Genomic DNA, 18,571 nt, shown 5'->3' on the forward strand with positions numbered 1-18,571 from the left:
AACAGCATCTTTTAACATCTGAGAGTTGAGTGTTTTTTGAAATACTAATGGTTTAGTAAATGTAACCTTAATGGAAAACAGTTGATAACCAAAGAATTGATATATATTAAATAATACTTTACCTTGACATTTAAAACTAGGAGAGTAAATATTAAATAATACTTTACCTTGAAATTTAAAACTGGGTGTTTGTAGAGGATGGTAAGGAATTGATAGTTTCAGATTTCTGTTCTCTGCCCTGTCAACATACTATTTTGTTTTTTTTGTTTTTTTTCCTTACATTGAGTGTCACCCAAAACAGATTTATTTCATTCTGTGAATGTCATTGCAGGATGTTTGCTTTTTTGGTTTCCCTCATTTCCATTTGTCAGTTTAGTCAGTATTAGTTCCTGATGGGGGCTCATACAATAATTGAAGAAAAGCTTGCTAATTAAGAGATTACTTTATACAGATACATTTTAATTGTTGGAAGGTGTAAGCTGAAAGTCGGATGGCTTGTGACATTTTCTGTGTAAATATTCAGCCATGACTAGGATTTACTATAGGTGTTTATAGAACTGGTGTTAAAACTAAAGGAAGGAGTTCCGACATGGCTCAATGGAAGTGAATCAGACTAGCATCCATGAGGATGCAGGTTCGATCCCTGCCCTCATTCAGTGGATTAAGGATCCGGCATTGCTGTAAGCTGTGGTGTAGGTCACAGATGTGGCTCAAATCTGGCATTGTTGTGGCTGTGGTGTAGGCTAGTGGCTACAGCTCTAATTTGACCCCTAGCCAGGGAACCTCCATTTGCCATGGGTGCGGCCCTAAAATGACAAAAAAAAAAAAAAAAAAAAAAAAAGGAAGGCTAAAAGATATTTTAGAAAGCGTACCATAACTTGTACTAAATAGTGGTGTTGTGAGAGGTGTGGAAAAGAAATAATGTTAAAATCTTTATGATAATCGCTGTCCAGATTGATGATGTCATCACGTAGTTTCAACCTTATTTTCTTTAGTGACTCAAAATGAATAATTGTTAATGGTCAACCCAGTCTAAAAATTATTTTGATTGAATAACTTTACTTTCAAATTTAGCAAAAAGCTTCAGTAAGCTTTTTAAAGTAGGTATTTCCATTTTTATTGCACTCTGCTTTTGAAGGTCACAGTTCCTGCTCATAAGAAGCCTTTTAGAGAAGCTGAAATAGCAAAATGTAAAACTGAAAAATGGACGTTGCTTACAAAGGGCAAAGTCTGCAAGTTAAAATGAACAGTCTGTGCTAACAGTAAACCAGCATCATTAAATAAGACAAAAGGTTCTTGTAATTGTAGGCATTAAAATTGCTATTACATGCATTTGGAAACTAAGACACAAGTAAAAAGACTAGTAATTTGTCTTTTAAGCAGCTGGAATCTATTGTATATCTTCACAGCCTTAAAAGATTTCTCTCATGACTCTGTGGCTGCTTTTGGTGGTAGACTTTCCTTCCTTTTAGTATTTTATTTAAAAATGTAAGTAGTATTTCTTGTATGGAAAAGAAACTTGCTGTTTTTTTCATTAAAAAATTTTAATAAAAAATGATTAAGAGAGCAAATTAGGATATTTCAAATTAATGATAATTTATTTTAAAACAAAGATGAAGTGATGTTTACTTAGCTACTTAATGAAAGTGATTATTTAAAGTACACACTTTTCTAGAGGACTTTAAGCCTTTTGAGATTGTATTTTCCATAATATATGTGTAATTTTAAGATTTAGATTTAAGTACTTATTTGTGAGTTTTTTTTTTTTAAATCTGAATTTTTGCACCTGTTGACAATCATTTATAGGTTTATGAACCACATGAAACATCATTTGGAACTTGAGAAGCAGAGCAGTGAAAGCTGGGAAAACCACACCACCTGCCAGCACTGTTATCGTCAGTTTCCCACACCATTTCAACTGCAGTGTCACATTGAAAGTACACACACACCCCATGAATTTTCTAGTAAGTTATAATTTCATTTAAGTATTGAATATTGTTGATTTTAGTGGTATAAACTCTGAGAAGACCTGAACAAGCATGTTAGAAAAATAATAATAAGACTTTGGAATTTGAGAGCAAAATTGAAAAAGTAAAGTTTTTTTTATTTTTGTTTTTGTCTTTTTAGGACTGTACCCATGGCATATGGAGGTGTACCCAGGCTAGGGGTTGAATTGGAGCTGCAACCAGTAGCCTATGCCAGAGCCATAGCAATGCAGGATCCAAGCCATGTCTGTGACCTACACCAGGGCTCACAGCAGTGCCAGATCATTAACCCACTGAGCAAGGCCATGGATCGAACCTGCTTCCTCATGGATGCTTTTTGGGTTTGTTAACTGCTGAGCCACGATGGGAACTCTGAAAAAATAAAGTTTTAACCTTTATAAACTTTCAAATAAAATTAGTTACTAAAATTAAAGTCTCTCTTGTAAATTCATTAAGGTTAATAACCTGTGCATTATATATATATCTTGGGGGCTAAATTAGAAGCCTAAGGTCATAGTTTTCAAATACGAAGTCATTGTCCTTCATTTAAACCTGAATAAGAAAGTAAACACAGTAGTAGTTAAAATCACAGATTTTGGAGCAAGACAGCTTGGGCTCAAATTCCAGCTCTTCCTCCTAATATGTGATCGTCATGTGATCTCAGGCAAGTCACTTAATATCTGAATCATGAGTTTAATAGAAATACCCACTTCATAATGTTTTCATGGGAGTTAAGTGAGCTAATGTAGGTACAGTGCTTAGAACTATGCTTGGTGCATAGTTAACAGCTATGGAACTGTTCACTGCTGCCACTACCATCAGTTCTACCATTGTTGTTGTTGATACAGATGTACAAAATGAAATGTGTGTGTATTTTTGTTTGTTTGCTTGGAGAGGATACTTAAAAGATATTGAAGTGTGATTGATATGTAACATTGTATTAAGTTTAAGGTGTATAACATAATGTTTTGATACTCTGTGTGTGTGTGTATATATATATCTTAAAATGGTGTAATGTCTTTTTTTCTCCCCACTTTTAGCCATTTGCAAAATATGTGAATTATCATTTGAAACAGAGCATATTCTTTTACAACATATGAAGGACAATCATAAACCTGGTGAAATGCCATATATTTGCCAGGTATACACATATTTTATTGTATATGTATTGTTTGGTTTTTTGTTATCTGTAGTTTTAGTTGTAAAATTTAAACCTGTTAGGCCAGGTGTTCACAAATTTTTTTCTGTAAAGAGCAAGATAGTAAATATTCAGGCTTTGGGGGTCATATGTTCTCTGTTGCAACTAATCAACTCTGCCATTGTAGCACAAAGGCAGCCATCAACAATAAGTAAATGAATGGGTGTCACTGGGTTTCAATAAAACTTTACTTTGGACACTAAAATTTGAATTTCATATAATTTTTGTGTGCCATGAAATATATTCTTTTATTTTTCTAATCATTTATTTATTGCTTTTTTAGGGCCGTACCCATGGCATATGGGGTTGAATCGTACACCACAGCCACAGCAATACAGGATTCAAGCCACACCTGCGACCTACACCATAGCTCATAGCAATGCCAGGTCCTTAAACCCCTGAATGAGGCCAGGGATCAAACCTTCATCCTCATGGATACTAGTCAGATTCGTTTCTTGAGCCATGACTGGAACTCCTATTTTTCTAATCATTTAGATGAAATTGGTTACTCAAATTAAAATCTCTTTTGAAAATTAATTATTAGTAAGAGGTCTGCCTTTGGCATAATTCATACACTGTTATTGTGGTCAGCAGAGTTGGAACTGACCCAGAAGCCCCTGTTTGCCCACTCCTGTACTAGCAAAGAAAACCATGTTGCAGAAAGACAAATACGGACTTATCTTAACCATATATGGAAGATTATAGGCATATAGGAAAATATGAAATGCTTTTAGTTCAGAGAACCCTACCATGTGCTTTGGGGACTAGTAGTTTTCTAGAATTTGGAGGAATAGGAAAGTAAGATTAAAAATAAATTATTACTGACATAGCCTGGAGACCTTTTATAATCTAAAGGAAGATGCTGTTTTATATAACAGAAAGAACTTTATAGAACAAGGGTTGTCAAGAGTTTGAAAATTCAAGTCAAGATTGGGGATAATAAGTATCTCATAAAAAGAAGAGTATCTAGTTATGTTTTGGAAGCTACCCCTAAATTTTGAAAGGTAGCTTCAGTCTCAAACATTGTTTTTTGGTGTTTGCATTAGTGGGATTCTTGGTTTTGTAGGCATCAGAGTTGAATCTGTAGAATGTTTTTCTTCTCAACAAATAACTTATCATTGTTACTTTCAAATTGGATATCATTATGAAATAATCAGGTTAAACTGAATCTTTTTTTTATAGGTTTGCAATTATAGATCATCATCATTTTCTGATGTAGAAACTCATTTTAGGACATCCCATGAAAACACTAAGAACTTGCTGTGTCCATTTTGCCTCAAAGTTATTAAAATTGCAACACCCTATATGCATCATTATATGAAGCATCAGGTGAGATTTCTTAGTTCTTATTCATTCCTATTGTTTCAGGGGAAAGATAGATTATGTGTTACAACATTAACTAGATTTGTTCTGCAAGAGAAGCATTGTTGTTTCAAATGACATAATTAATTTCCAATTAATTTGAATTACCTGTGAAACTTCTACTTCCTTTCCTTGCTTCCTTTCTGGTAATGATGTGGCTCATACATGAAAATTCTGAAAGATAGTTAAAAATAGGAAACCTTGGATTGGAGGAAAAAAAGAGAAGAGTGGAGGAATATCCAAATAATCGGATATTTCAGAGGGTAAGAATGGGTATGGGGATGTTTTCAAAGGTAAGTATCAGGAGCAGAGGAAAAGAAGAGTTTGAACTGATAAAGGAAAGATTGAGGACTCAATCTTGTTTTCGTCTTTCTCTTCAAACTGTATTTGCATTTTTAGCACCTATATTATAAGAAGACATGTTGACATCATTGATCAGGGGCGGTTTTTTATAGCTGCCAGTGATAGAAGAAATAGTAATGACACTTATTCTTTGATTTATGGACTCTGCCAAAGAACTATATTTAGTGCATAACTTGTTTTGTGGATGACTTCTGGCAGTTCTGCTGCATAATTTTTTGGGATGCAATATTAGTGCTTATGTACCCTTCTCTTAAGTATGATGTTATACTTACTGGTTGTTTTCCTTAAGCAATTAAATCATCCTTTGTTTGGGCTGAAAAATTTTATGAACACTGTTCCTGATCTTATGTTCTTGAAAGAGCAACAACAGTGCCTTTTTCAAATCAAAATCAGTGGATTTGTTGAATCTGATCATAAAATCAAGTTTTGCCACCTCACTGATTAGCTCATTACATTGTCCTCTTATTGATTAAATTGGCATGTCAATTTATTCAGCATTGGTGCTCACTTTGCTTTCCATTCCAGTCATTAGATAATAATGAAACCTACTTGTGGTTTGTCATTGGGAAAGATCATAAAAGTAGAATTTACAAATGAATTTGGGATCACCTATGTTGTGACTGGAATGCTACCTATCCTTGAGAAGTTCTGGCAAGATCTTTCTATTCTAGGTATCCCCAGCAATGTTCCATCAGTTGTTAATAGATGCTCACCCCCCTCAATTGCTACTGATAAATGAATTTGGTAAATGCCTAGATTTATAAAATTAAGTAGTTTATTTTTTTTAAAACAGGACTCCTCAGAGATTTCAGTATGCTAATAGACATTGTAAATCTCTCAAAGGAATATAGTATGTATTATTTCTGAGACTTATTTGGCCCTTTATTTGCACAATATCTGTTAACATTTCTTGAACAAAGTTTGGGGAACAGTATTCTTCGTACTCTGTTTCATCTTTGGCCTTTAATATTTTGAAAGGACAATGAAGTATAAAAAGTAGTTTAATTTCATTATGGGGCTTTTAACATCATTTTCCCCATGTGCTTTACTAAGTTCCAGAGTGAAATGTAAATGTGGGAAGAATGATAACTATGAAAGTGATATATGAGCCCACTATGTGGGCTGTGTGGTTTATTATCAGTTTGTATGCCCTAAGTTTTATGTCTTCACTTGCCATGGATGCCCAATTTTCTTTTTTATTTGTTTGGAGGACCTAGGAAGTAGAAAGCTAGCAGTTAAGAGGGAAAATCTATTCATAAGAAGGATCATCAGGCATCCTTCAAGTTATTTACAGTTTGTGTGATAATTTACAAAAGACTGGAAAATAATAGCTAGACAAAAACTTGTAATTGAGATGACATTATTAGTGCAGTATTAAATAATAGACGTTGTTGATTCCATGGCTCCTTTTATTGTCTTAGAAGACTTTGGTTGTAGCTTTTCTTTAAGATGATATATTATTGTCTTAGGTGATTTTAGACCTAACAATCCGGTTTGTATGAATTTTAAGAAACAATGAAAGTGACTTTGGCTGTGTGAAATATGTTCATTAGATCTTTAATAAAAACAGTAAGCAGCTAACATGCAGCCATTTACCTTTGGCAGCAGTCAGTGCTTTACATGTATTATCTTGTTTAATCCTCACAGTCACACTTGTACATGAGGAAACAAAGTCTTGGAGAAAGCAAGTTGCTTCATGTCACAGAGTTAAAATCTGATTTCTGAGCCCAAGCTTTTATGGTTCTAACACAGAGTCAGATTTCATATTGGTATTATTTAGGTCTAAGGTCAGAAATTATATATAGTTAGAACTACCCTTAAGTCCTTCAAGTCTTCTAAACAATATGTAGTTTGCTTATCAAAAAAGATCAACAGAGATAGTTATCTACCCTTGAAATAGACCACTGTTTCTTTGATTGAATATGTTATTAAAAATGTACTGTCTCTTTATTACCATTTGCACATTTAAATGCATACATACACAAGAGAGATGTGTAAGACTTGTATCCAACTAAGGGAATAGTAGATTAATGTAGTCTGTCACAGGCTTCTGGACAAATGTTCATTGAATGGAATGGCAGTCATTTGGAAATAGTTAAATTGAACTGGCTGTCCATATGTACTTTCTATCAGTCTCTTGCCCACTGTCCATTTATTTAACAAATATTTACCAAGTGCTTTACTAGGGTCAGGGACTGTTTTAGGTATTACATAAACAAAATATAGTTTGTGGCTTCTTGAATTTGGATTATAGTGGAGAAAAACAATAAATATGTGTGCCTTCTGTTTGAATTCATGCTAGTTGGTGATAAGTACTGTGGATGTGGAAGATAAGGAGTGCTAAGGATTGGGGAGTTGTTGGGAGTGGGGGAATTGTTGCTGTTTTTTACATATAGTGATCAAAAAAGAGCCTCTCTGAAGGAAATAAAGGAGTAAGCCATGTGGAAATCTGGGAGAGGTAACACTATATACAGAGTGAAGTGAGCGTGTACCTAGGGCACTCACAAAACAGCAGAGAGGCCAGTTGTGGCTGGAGCAAAGTAAAGTAGTAAGAGGAAAAGTAGTAGGACATAAGGTTATAACGATAGAATGCAGGCCAGTTCATATAGAGACTTGTATGCAGAATTAGGACTTTGGAAAGCCATTAGTGTTTTAAGCATGTGAAAGATTTGCCATGTTTTAAGATCATAGGCAGCTATGGAGAGAATAGACCATAGGAAGGAAAATACATTACAGGGGAAAGATAGGAGATTATTATAGTAGTAGTCAAGGTGAGTGGCTTGGGCAAGTACAGTAGCAGTGTTTGGAGGTAATAAGTGAAACTATTATGACAGTTTTTAAAGGTAGAGTGACAAGTTTTGTTAATGGGTTTTGGAAATGGGAAGTGAGAGAGAGTGATCAAGTTTTTTGTCCTAAACAACAGCAAGTATGGAATTTTCATATATTATCATATGGTGAAGAGACTGAGGAAAGAACATATTTTGGGGAGCATGAGGTAGGGAGGAAATCTAGAGTTCAGTTTTGTTCATATTGGTTTGAGATGCATATTAGACATCAAGTAGTGACGTCAGGTAGGCAGTTCAGTTGGATAGATGATATTTAAAGCCATGAAATGATGAGGTAACCGAGGGAGTGATTATAGATAGAGAATAGTTCTGGGTACTACATTTTGGAGAACTCTTTCTCTGTCCTATTGACTTGGTATCTGTTTCTTGCCCAAGTTTTCTTTTTTTCTTCCTCTTCTTTTAGCACATATGAATGAATTAGATTAAGATGTCTGTACCTCCAATATAATCCAATGTATCCTACTTCTAAAATAGTCTCAAGATGCATCTGGAATAGTAATACAAACTTATTATATTTATATATTGCTTCGAACCTCATGAAGAATTTTATTTATGAAATGCCTGCTATGTGCCAATAACTATGTTAGGTAGTTGCCAGTATATTACCTGTGTGAATTTTATAAATGACTGATTGTAATTATTTTTTTCATTTTATTTACTTATTATTAAAGTATAGTTGATTTACAATGTTTTGTCAAGTTCTGTTGTACAACAGTGACCCAATCACATACATTTCTCTGTGCTGTACAGTAGGATCCCATTGTCCATCCATTCCAAGTATTAACAGTTTATATCCAAAAATACCCCCAAAATGCCCATCCATCCCACTCCCTCCTCTTTCTGCCTTGGGAACCCCCAAGTCTTCTCTTCTTGGCCATGATCTGTTTCTGTTTTTTGTTTGCTATTTTTAGATAGTATCATCTGTTCCATATTTTAGATTCCACAAATAAGTGATATCCTATGGTATTTGCCTTTTTCTTAATTTGGCAAAGTTGCAGCCTACAAAATTAATACACAGAAATGAATTGCATTTCTATGTACTAATAATGAAAGATCAGAAAGAGAAATCAGAGAAACCATCCCATTTACAATCACATCAAAAATAATAAAATACCTAGGAATAAACCTACATAAAGAGATAAAAGACCTATATTCTGAAACTATAAAATGTTGAGGAAAGAAATCAAAGATGACACAAACAGATGGAAAGGTATGCCGTGCTCTTGAATTGGAAGAATAAATGTCAAAATGATTATACTACCCAAGGCAATCTACAGATTCAGTGCAATCCCTATCAAATTACCAAAGACATTCTTCACAGAGCTAGAACAGAATATTTTAAAATTTGCTTGGAAACATAGGAGACTCTGAATAGCCAAAGCAATATTGAAAAAGGAAAATGGAGGAATCAAACTTCCTGACTTTAGACAATGACAATACTACAAAGCTACAGTCATCAAAACCATATGGTACTGGCACAAAAACAGAAATATAGACCGATAGAACAGAATTGAAAGCCCAGATATAAACCCAAGTACCTATGGACAACTAATCTATGACAAAGGAGGACAGAAGGTACAGTAGAAGAAAGATAACACCTTCAATAAATGGTGCTTGGAAAACTGGAAAGCTACATGTAAAAGAATGAAAGTAGAACACTATATAACACCTTATACAAAAGTAAACTCAACATGGATTAAAGACCTAAATACAAGGCCAGACACTAAAACTCCTAGAGGAAAACATAGGCAGAACACTCTTTGACCTAAATCACAGCAACATCTTGTTTGATCCACCTCTTGAAATAATGACAATAAAGATACAATAAACCAGTGGGACCTAATCAAACTCCAAAGCTTTTGCACAGCAAAAGAAACCATTAAACAAACGAAAAGACAACCCGCAGAATGGAAGAAAATCTTTGCCAACAATGGAACAGATAGGGCCTAATCTCCAAAATAAACAAACAACTTGTGCAATTCAACAACAAAAAAACAAACAACCCAATTGAAAAATGGGCATAAGACCTAAATAGACATTTCTCCAAAGAAGATGGATTGTATTTAATTGGAAATAGTGATGCATCTGCTAGATCATAGCTTTTTTTGTATGTGTTGTTTTTAGTTTATATATATGTATGCATATGAATAATTCTTAATGAAAGCATATAGGTAAAGAATGTAATTGCTATTTTATAGTAGAAGGAACACTAAATCAGGCCTCTCGCAATGTCGCTGAATAGCTATAGGAAAGTTATTTAGATTTTTCTTGGATCCTCTTTTCCATCTGTGGAATAATAACATTATCAGGTTTGAGGAGGGATTCCGTCTAGGTGTCTCAACCAGTAAGTAGGTTGGGAATAGCTGTTTTGATTTATGCTTCCATATCCACACTGTCCAGTGTTATAGCCACTTGATGTATGTGGCTGTTTACACTTAATTAAATAAAATTTAAAATTTGGTTTATCAGTTGCATTTGGCACATTATATATGCTCAACAACCAGAGATCTATTTGCTGCTATATTGGACATTGCAGCTCTAGAACATTCTCATCAGGAGTTGCAGAAAGTTTCATTAGATGTCACTGCTTTATACAGCCATTGTAACATCTTTCTTCGAATGTGTGGTAGGATATTTGAACTTATTTTTCCAACTTGTCAACCAACTGGAAATAACAAAAATTAAGAAGAATTTACCTTTTTTTGTGGGATAAAAATGTAGCATAGCTCATTTTCACAGTATCTTGTGTCTAAGTACTTTATAATTAAATGAGCTTTCACATCACTATTGAGAGAACTTTCATTAGACTCGGTTGATACAACTTTTATGTTCAATTTCTGAATAGACATTTTTGAAACCTAAATATAGTGCAAAGGGTTTTAAAAAATAAAATAGTATTTTGCTATTACTTATGATAGATGTAAAATACTAGTTTTAAAATTAGCAGTTTCAAGATACAAGATTTGTGGTTGTAGAAGTTGTTTTTCTTCTCTTTTTCTAAACAGAAAAAAGGAATACATCGTTGTACAAAATGCAGACTTCAGTTTTTAACATGCAAAGAGAAAATGGACCACAAGACTCAGCATCATAGGACATTTATAAAACCTAAACAATTAGAAGGATTGCCTCCTGGAACAAAAGTGAGTTCGAATATGTTATATTTTTAACATTTTGTATGTTAATAGAAATGAACTCCTGCATGTTTTTTCTATTGAATGTTATACTTTACAAATGATTTCTGATTTTAATTTATACATTAATTTTAGGTTTTATTATTCCTGTGGTTAGGGGGAAAATACTCCTAACCATTGATTTTTGGTCAATACTGTATACTGCGCTTGAGTGGTATTCCTGTGTAAAAAGTGTGGCTAAGATAAACTGTTCCCAGGTCAGTGGGTCTTGTCAATATTACATAGGCTATTTTTGAACGATTCCAGTTGGCAGTATGTATATCAGTTTTATCTGCTGAACTATAAGATGCTTGAGATCAGGAATCATGTTTTATTTATCTTTGTGTCCTCAGCACCTGGTATAGTGCCTTGAATGCTATAGGTTCTCAAATATTTATTGAAGTTATTATTGAGTCTTCTCTCAGAAAAGCAAGTTCTGCTGCTGGATAGCATTGTTTTAAGTGAGCAAACACATGTCTGACTGCATACTGATGATTGTAATTTACTTTGCCCTTTTTGCCTTATATACCTCTGTTTTCTCTGACTTCTTTATACACAGTCAGCTCTTGAATATTTGCTCCAGTGGAGGGAAACAGAGGCATGGATAATCCAAAGTGAAATAATCCCCAAAACATTTATATTTGGCTTTGGGTACTTACCTTTGAATGTGGGTATGTCTGTTATTTGAATTAACTAAAACAGTATAAAGCCATGCTCTGAAGACCTAGAGCAAGAGAAGCTATCCAGCATCCTTCCCTGCAATCCATTCATTCCATGCTGGGACTAGACATGCAGAACACTAATGTAAGCAGTGCAGTCCTCTCTCATATTTTCCCTTAATAATAATAATAATAATAGTAATAATAATAATAATAATAATGATACTACTTGTTTTTATAGCACCTTAGAATTAGGCTTTCAGAATGCTTGTTAATATATTCTATTGGTCAATCCATATAGTAACCCAGTGAGGTAGACAAGGCAGGTATTGTCCATTATTATAGATAAAAGAGCTTAGAGAAGATAAGTTACTTATTCAAGGTCACATGTCTAGGAAGGATTAGTATTAGATTTAACTTCAGGGCGTTTTGATTCCTAGTCATATACCAAAGCACATTTTTTCATGGTACTTCCTCATAAGCTGTTCCTCAAATACGTGAGGGAGTATAGTTACCTAATTAATGAGAACGTTGGTAGGCAAGTGTGTTTTCCATTGTCAACCAGCAAATGTAATTTCTGATACAAAATGATAAGCCTGTATTAGTTCCCTTTAAGGAAATTCTGAATATTATTAAATTCTCCATGTAGTATACTCAATTGATATAACCTGTCCTGTAACCTTTGTAAACATACATCCTGCCCAGTGAGCCCCTGGAAAGAGGAAGTCACAGTTACTTTGTTTGTATCATAGTTGCTGAAGGGTAAATGTAGGCCTTTCTAGAGTTATTTTTAGGCTTTGAGATTTAAATTTTAACCTCTGTGTTTATGAATTTTTAAAGTTATATCAGAGCATAGAAATAGGTATGGAATATGCTCTTTTAATATTCATATAATTTGCTTTAACTCCTAATTATACATTAATAACTGTTAACATATAACTGATATCAGTACAAAAATGTAGTATTACAACTGAGTAAATACCAAGTTTAATTTCATTTAATTGGTTGGAACATTTAGAATAAATGAAAGATTTATCCCCTTATACTTGCCCTTTCTAAATACTTGATTTAAAATTTTTGTTATTCAGTGATATTTTAGCAGTAATGCAATGATTAATTTTCTAAAGCAGATATTATCTTCATTTTTGCAGGTTACTATACGAGCTTCAGTTGGACCTCTTCAATCAGGATCTTCAACTACACCTTCCATTAGTGCAAGCACTTCTACACTTCAGCTCTCACCTCCAAGGACTAAAAATATAACTGCTAAAAATCCCGCAAAATCTAACACAAGTAAACCTAATATAACTAAATCCATTGCAAGTAAACCTAATACAAGTAAGCCTAATGGAAGTAAACCTAAATACAAATCAAAAATCTCTAATATGCAAAAGAAACAAAGCACATTGGCTAGTAGCAATAAAAAAAGTAAAGTCAATACAGCATTGAGAAACTTAAGGTAATCTTTTATTCCTGATACACAATACTAATTTAATCTTAAGTATGAAAACTTAATATAAATTTACCCCATTACTCAATTCTCTTGTACATTTATATACTGTCACTTAAAAGGCCAAGCAAATAATAAAAAAATATTTTTACAACTGTCGAACAGTACTCGAATTAGTTTTTTTCCTCTAATATTCATTTATTATACTGACGTTTTATGTTGTGCTTATATCTTGTAATGTTTGAATTGGTTAATATAATCCCTTTTATTCCAGTAAGAAACATTAGGTGTTATTAGATTATTTATACTTATTCTAGCTGTTGTTCCATAGCAGACTTTTCCAAATTATAAGTCTCTTTTAAGATATTAATTTAAGCACCTTGGCTTTAATTAACAGAACATTAATAGGGCTTTCCCTTATTTTGTTTTAAAATATATTTTTATTATTTTCTTTATATCTCCATAAGGTATCGTCGGGGAGTTCACAAGTGCATTGAGTGTTGTTCTGAAATAAAAGATTTTGCAAACCACTTTCCTACATATGTCCACTGTAGTTTTTGCAGATACAACACTAGCTGTAGCAAAGCCTATGTGAATCATATGATGAGGTAAGATGAGTTAACATCTCTAAGTACCAATTAAAATTACAGTTCAGTAAGTTTGTTTTTGAAAACAGTTTTCTCTTAGAAGCCAGTGTGTCTCTCCAGGGAGCAATAGAGAACTTCTGGGATCATTTTTGGTACTATTTTTCAGCATAGTAATTCAGAGTTACTAGAACTCAAATTGTAAGAACAGACTAATGAAATTAGGCTAGCTTTTTAGGGAAAATAGCTTTTATATGGGAATTTTCTTTTTTCCTATAGTAAACTTTCAAAAATGGTTACTTCCAAAGATAGGAAGTTAAATGTTTTAAATATATTTATGAAACAAATACACGGAATATCGTGAGTATTACTCTCTTCAAAGAAGTCACTTTGAGAGATTCCAGAATTTCCAGAGGTATTAGAAACTTCATTGGGTCTGCTGCTTTCTTTCTCTTTCTCTGTAATTCATCTGTCTGTCTGTGCATCCATCAAGCTATAGATACTGCATTCATTCAGTGAAATGAGAGACTTTTTTAGTTAGGGTGCCACCGCTGAACTTCTTTTTCATTAATTCATTCAACTTAGATTATTTGAGTCCAGGTATTTACTCTATGTAGAGAAAGTCTTCGCAGTCTATGTTATTTTCATTAGTATCTTAGTAGGGCCATTCTTCAGGATAGATTTTTATTTTTTTTAATAGTAAAAAATTGTTTAGATATGAGCCAATTAGGTTGATTATTCAAAGTGAGTTTTCATTTTTTTCAAAAGTTAGAGTATAACTAATAAAAGGATTTTCTTTTAAATCACAACATGACCTCTATTACTTTCTGGCCGTTATCCAGCTCCTCATTTTAAGGATTCTCTCACATTTCTTGATGGCTTCAGCACTTTTCTCACAGTTTTTTTAACCTCCTTGATGACTATCCTGTCTTCATGGTACCTTGACTTCTTCAGTGCCCATGCTTTTACATCAACTTTTAAGTTTTGTACCCCATTTCTCTCCACACTACCATTTTAATTTTATCATGTATGTTCTTCATTTCTTTTGAATTCCCATTGCCCCATGACTTTCTGGGCTTTGACTCTTTTTTCCAGTCCAGCAACACCCGTCTAACTTTATAGTCATCCTCACTCTGAGGGTCACCTGTTTTGACTGCTGCTTTGTTTTTGTTCTGGAATCCTTTACATCTCTAGTCATACTCACCTGTTATAAAGGACAAAGGCTTGAACATCTTCTTCTAAACTTTGCTCAATTCTAGACTACCAAACAGTGTTGGATTCAATTAACTCTGACTCGTGATCTTTAACTTCAGTTGGATCCTATCTATTTTTAAATACTTCTTTATTTTTACCTGCAGTATCTTATTAAACCCTTTTTAAGTACTGTTAAAATTTTATTTTCAGCCTCTTCTCATTCCTAAACTGGCCTACTAGTTATACAATTGGAGGTCATCCTTTTAATTAATCTTTTTGGCCTCAATTTTTTTCCCCTGTACCGTCATCCAGACATTGATCTCAGAAATCAGACATGTTCTACTTCTCCAAAGTTAACTTTATCCCTCTAGTTCCACATGTTCCACTTCTCCAAAGTTGCCCCTTATTCCTCTAGTTCTTCTACAGCCTCATTCAGTTACCTTGCAACTTCATCTCTTCTGTCTACCATGTTCCTTCTGCTTACATTTTCAGGGTTTTTTTTTTTAATTATTTATTTTTATTTTTTAAAGATCAGGGCAATTTTCCCTTACTTTCCTTATTTCTTGTCTTCTTACCATGAAACATTTGTAAAAAGTATATGTTACTAGTTTATTTGTTAATTCATTTTTTTACCTTTTTGAGTATCATCCTCACCTGCCAACTAACATGGCCTCTTTAAAATTATCTATCATGTATTTAACATCACAATTATTCACTTTTTTTCACTTTACCACTTAGAGTCATTGCTCTCACTGACTTTTGAAACTGTTTTCCTCAGTTTGTGCTAAACTCTTACCACTTTTTTTTCCTTCCTTTCTGGCTACTTCTATTTCATTGCCTATTCTTCCTCAGCTCTTCTTAGCACTTTTCTTTTCTTGGCTCTTCTTGGCTCTTTTGTTTTCTTTTCTCTCATTTCTTTTCTTGATAACATGACCACTGTCACTTGTACCTTTCAACTTTAAAACCTACACTTTCATTCCTTAGTTTCCCTGAGGTCTCTTTATTTCTAATTATTTTATATATGTTTTTACTTTTGACTCACTAAAAAGAACTTAAATAAACCAGACGTCACCTTTCCAGAATTCACATTACTACCATCCAGATACTCTTTCAGGGCATCATTTGTGTGAATGTGGAATACTAGCTAGAAAAAATTCCCTGTCCCAAGTTTCATAAGTTCATGAGGTTCTTTCAGCCTGCCACTGTGTATCATGTCTTCTTGAACAACACTGCATTCTGCCATGCTGTCTCCCATATACTGTGGTGGACCTCACTTATAACCCATTTCCTTTAAATCAGGCCCCAGGTATCCTTTTCACAGTATACTCCTGTGTGGAATGTCTTTTATTCTGTGACAGAAATGTGGCTGCCCAAATTTGGTTTTAATTCTGCCCTTAATTTATAGGGGATCAAACCAGAAAATATTTTGTTTTCCTGAACCAAGGGTCATTCCACTCTTCCCTCTCCCATTTACCATAGGCTTCTCACCTGTCCTCTAAAACCTCCAAATCCATTCTACTCAAAAACATTCCCAGTTAGCCCAGCTCCTTTCTACCCTTATCCCAATTCCCAGTGAGCCCCAACCATGCATTTCATTGTCATGACATACACTCTTACTCATTGTTAACCTCATATGGAACTGAAAGCTTTCATTGCCACTCTCAGGGTTTGATAGATCCGTTTTCTTTTTTCTCAACCTCATTTGTACCCTTACCTCATTCACTGCCTAAGGTATTTCACATTGAAGGCCCAACTACTACCTCTGCCCAGTGTGGATTCTTGTTATAGGCTTGAGTTTTGTGTGTACAGAAACTCATTTTCTTTGGAGGATGAGTGCCTTTAATCCTTATCTTATACCACCTCTGTACTACTCTGAATTGGTCTTTTTCTCTCCTGTCTCATGTCTGCCCCAGTCCATTCTATAAAGACTCCCATCCCCATCAGTTGACTGCTCTTCCTCAGAATAAACTTTCTCCCATAATCGTTTTTGACAATGGCTTTTCCTTATTCTTTGTTAGTCCCTGGGATGCCCCTGTCCTTACTTTCACTTTACCTTCTTTGTAGTATCTGATCACCACAACCACTCATAGGGATCATTCCATACTTTGAGTAGTGTGTCATTTATCTCTTCTGGCTTTTACTATTTTGTTTGTATCTATATTACTTCCTTGAAAAGAATGGCCACTTTGTATTTGCCATGTCACCTAGCACATTAGAAATAGCAAGTGGTATCATTATAATTATAAAAGTCTTTAAATAAAATCTCAAAAGAGGATATTAAAAAACTTGCAGTTAGAACATTTTTGGAAGGAGACTTCAGAGAAGTACATCATTAAACGTAATTTTTAAGTGATTTTTTTTAAAAAAAGTAGCATTATTTGGGTTTGGTTGTTAAATAGAAGTCACCTGAAAAAATGCAAACGGATTGCTGTGTAATATTGCTATTATTCTTCAACGTTATATATAAGAAACAAGGCTTTTTCTCTACATGTAATAGAATTAAGGTAACAGATACAAGTACTCAGTCTCTTTTTCTAGCACAGTTTACTATTTCCTAGAAAGTGTGATAAGCTAGTGGTGAAGAATCAGACAAATCTGGATTTGAAACCAAGCTTTACCATGTATTTATTACCTGTGTAGCTTTGGGCCAGTTACTTAAATAACTCCCATTTTGCTTTTCTTGAAGAGAAAGTTATTGTGTTTAATGGAAAAAATGTACTTAGGGTACTTTATAAAATTATTTGCACCTAGGAGATATTCAAGTAATTATAACAATTATTTCTAAGTTGTCATTATTAGGTATTGTAGATAAAGTCCTTGTCTTTAACTTTCACAATTTAGTGGGAGAGATATATTTACCTAGCTTAATGTGATAAAACAAATGACTGAGAGCCCAGAGAAGGTAAGGTTGAATTCTTTAAATAAGAAATAACAGAAGGTATTGTATAAATGATACTTCATTTAGGCTTTGAAGGATTTAAAATTTTTCCAACAAAGAAGAAAGCTGATCTAACACTTTGTTCCTATACAATAGGTAAGACAGAGTACTGAATTAATTTTTATGATATGCTTTAGTCCATTATATGTTTTATATAAATTTATTGGCACTAAATGATGGTCATTAGAAGAACAGATTGTTGTGATGGCATCATAAATAGTTTCCTGTTTTCAACCCACCCCTGGCCCCTTTTCCATTTCTTCCTTCCTTTTGCTAACTATTATCTGGTCAGGTCATTTGTTTGGCTTAAAATTCTTTGCCTTAACATTAATAAGATGAAGCTCAAATTTTCTGGAGACTGTAAAACTTTTTACTATCTGATTCCTAACTACTTTTCCAGTGCCTTCAACTCTTATTTTCTTTGCTTTCCCTAGAGTGAGTCAGTACAGGAATCTTCCTAATTGAAGTGTACTACTAATTGTTAGCCGACTTCTCCATTTACCTGCAGCTTTCCTTCATGCAACCATAAAATTTTGTGTCACTGTTGATGTTTATCTCATGGTAATTACTTATGACTATGTTTAGCAGATATTTATTAGACATTTATCCTGTGCTAGCTGCTTTTTGACTGCCTTCCCCCACAAACCCTGGACAATGAACTCCAAGGTAGACAACTTGCCTTTTGCCTATCATTAATCTCTAGTGTCTTAAATAAGTAGGCATGTTGTCAATATTGTTGAATATTTAGGGAATCATTCCTTTTGGAAATAAAATTTTATTTATACCAAATCAAGATTATTAAGAAAACATGGGTAGAGTGAG

The 18,571-nt window shown here is 33.8% G+C and overlaps 1 protein-coding gene across 12 annotated transcripts in view; it reads left to right on the top strand.

Annotated features, from left to right (window-relative positions):
• ZNF280D (zinc finger protein 280D) overlaps positions 1-18,571 on the top strand; it is a 125,913-nt gene that overhangs the window by 52,482 nt on the left and 54,860 nt on the right. For all 12 annotated transcript variants that reach the window (XR_002344724.1, XR_001306182.2, XR_002344729.1 and 9 more), the window contains 6 exons: positions 1,807-1,964; positions 3,026-3,126; positions 4,366-4,512; positions 10,760-10,894; positions 12,735-13,042; positions 13,501-13,641. Coding sequence is in view for 7 of the 12 variants with exons in the window: in XM_021094794.1 (XP_020950453.1) it covers positions 1,807-1,964; positions 3,026-3,126; positions 4,366-4,512; positions 10,760-10,894; positions 12,735-13,042; positions 13,501-13,641 (990 nt within the window). In the remaining 5 variants the exon portion in view is untranslated. The remainder of the gene's footprint in view (positions 1-1,806; positions 1,965-3,025; positions 3,127-4,365; positions 4,513-10,759; positions 10,895-12,734; positions 13,043-13,500; positions 13,642-18,571) is intronic.

The sequence above is a fragment of the Sus scrofa genome, chromosome 1 (genome assembly GCF_000003025.6).
Source record: "Sus scrofa isolate TJ Tabasco breed Duroc chromosome 1, Sscrofa11.1, whole genome shotgun sequence".
In the NCBI taxonomy this organism is placed as follows: domain Eukaryota; kingdom Metazoa; phylum Chordata; class Mammalia; order Artiodactyla; family Suidae; genus Sus; species Sus scrofa.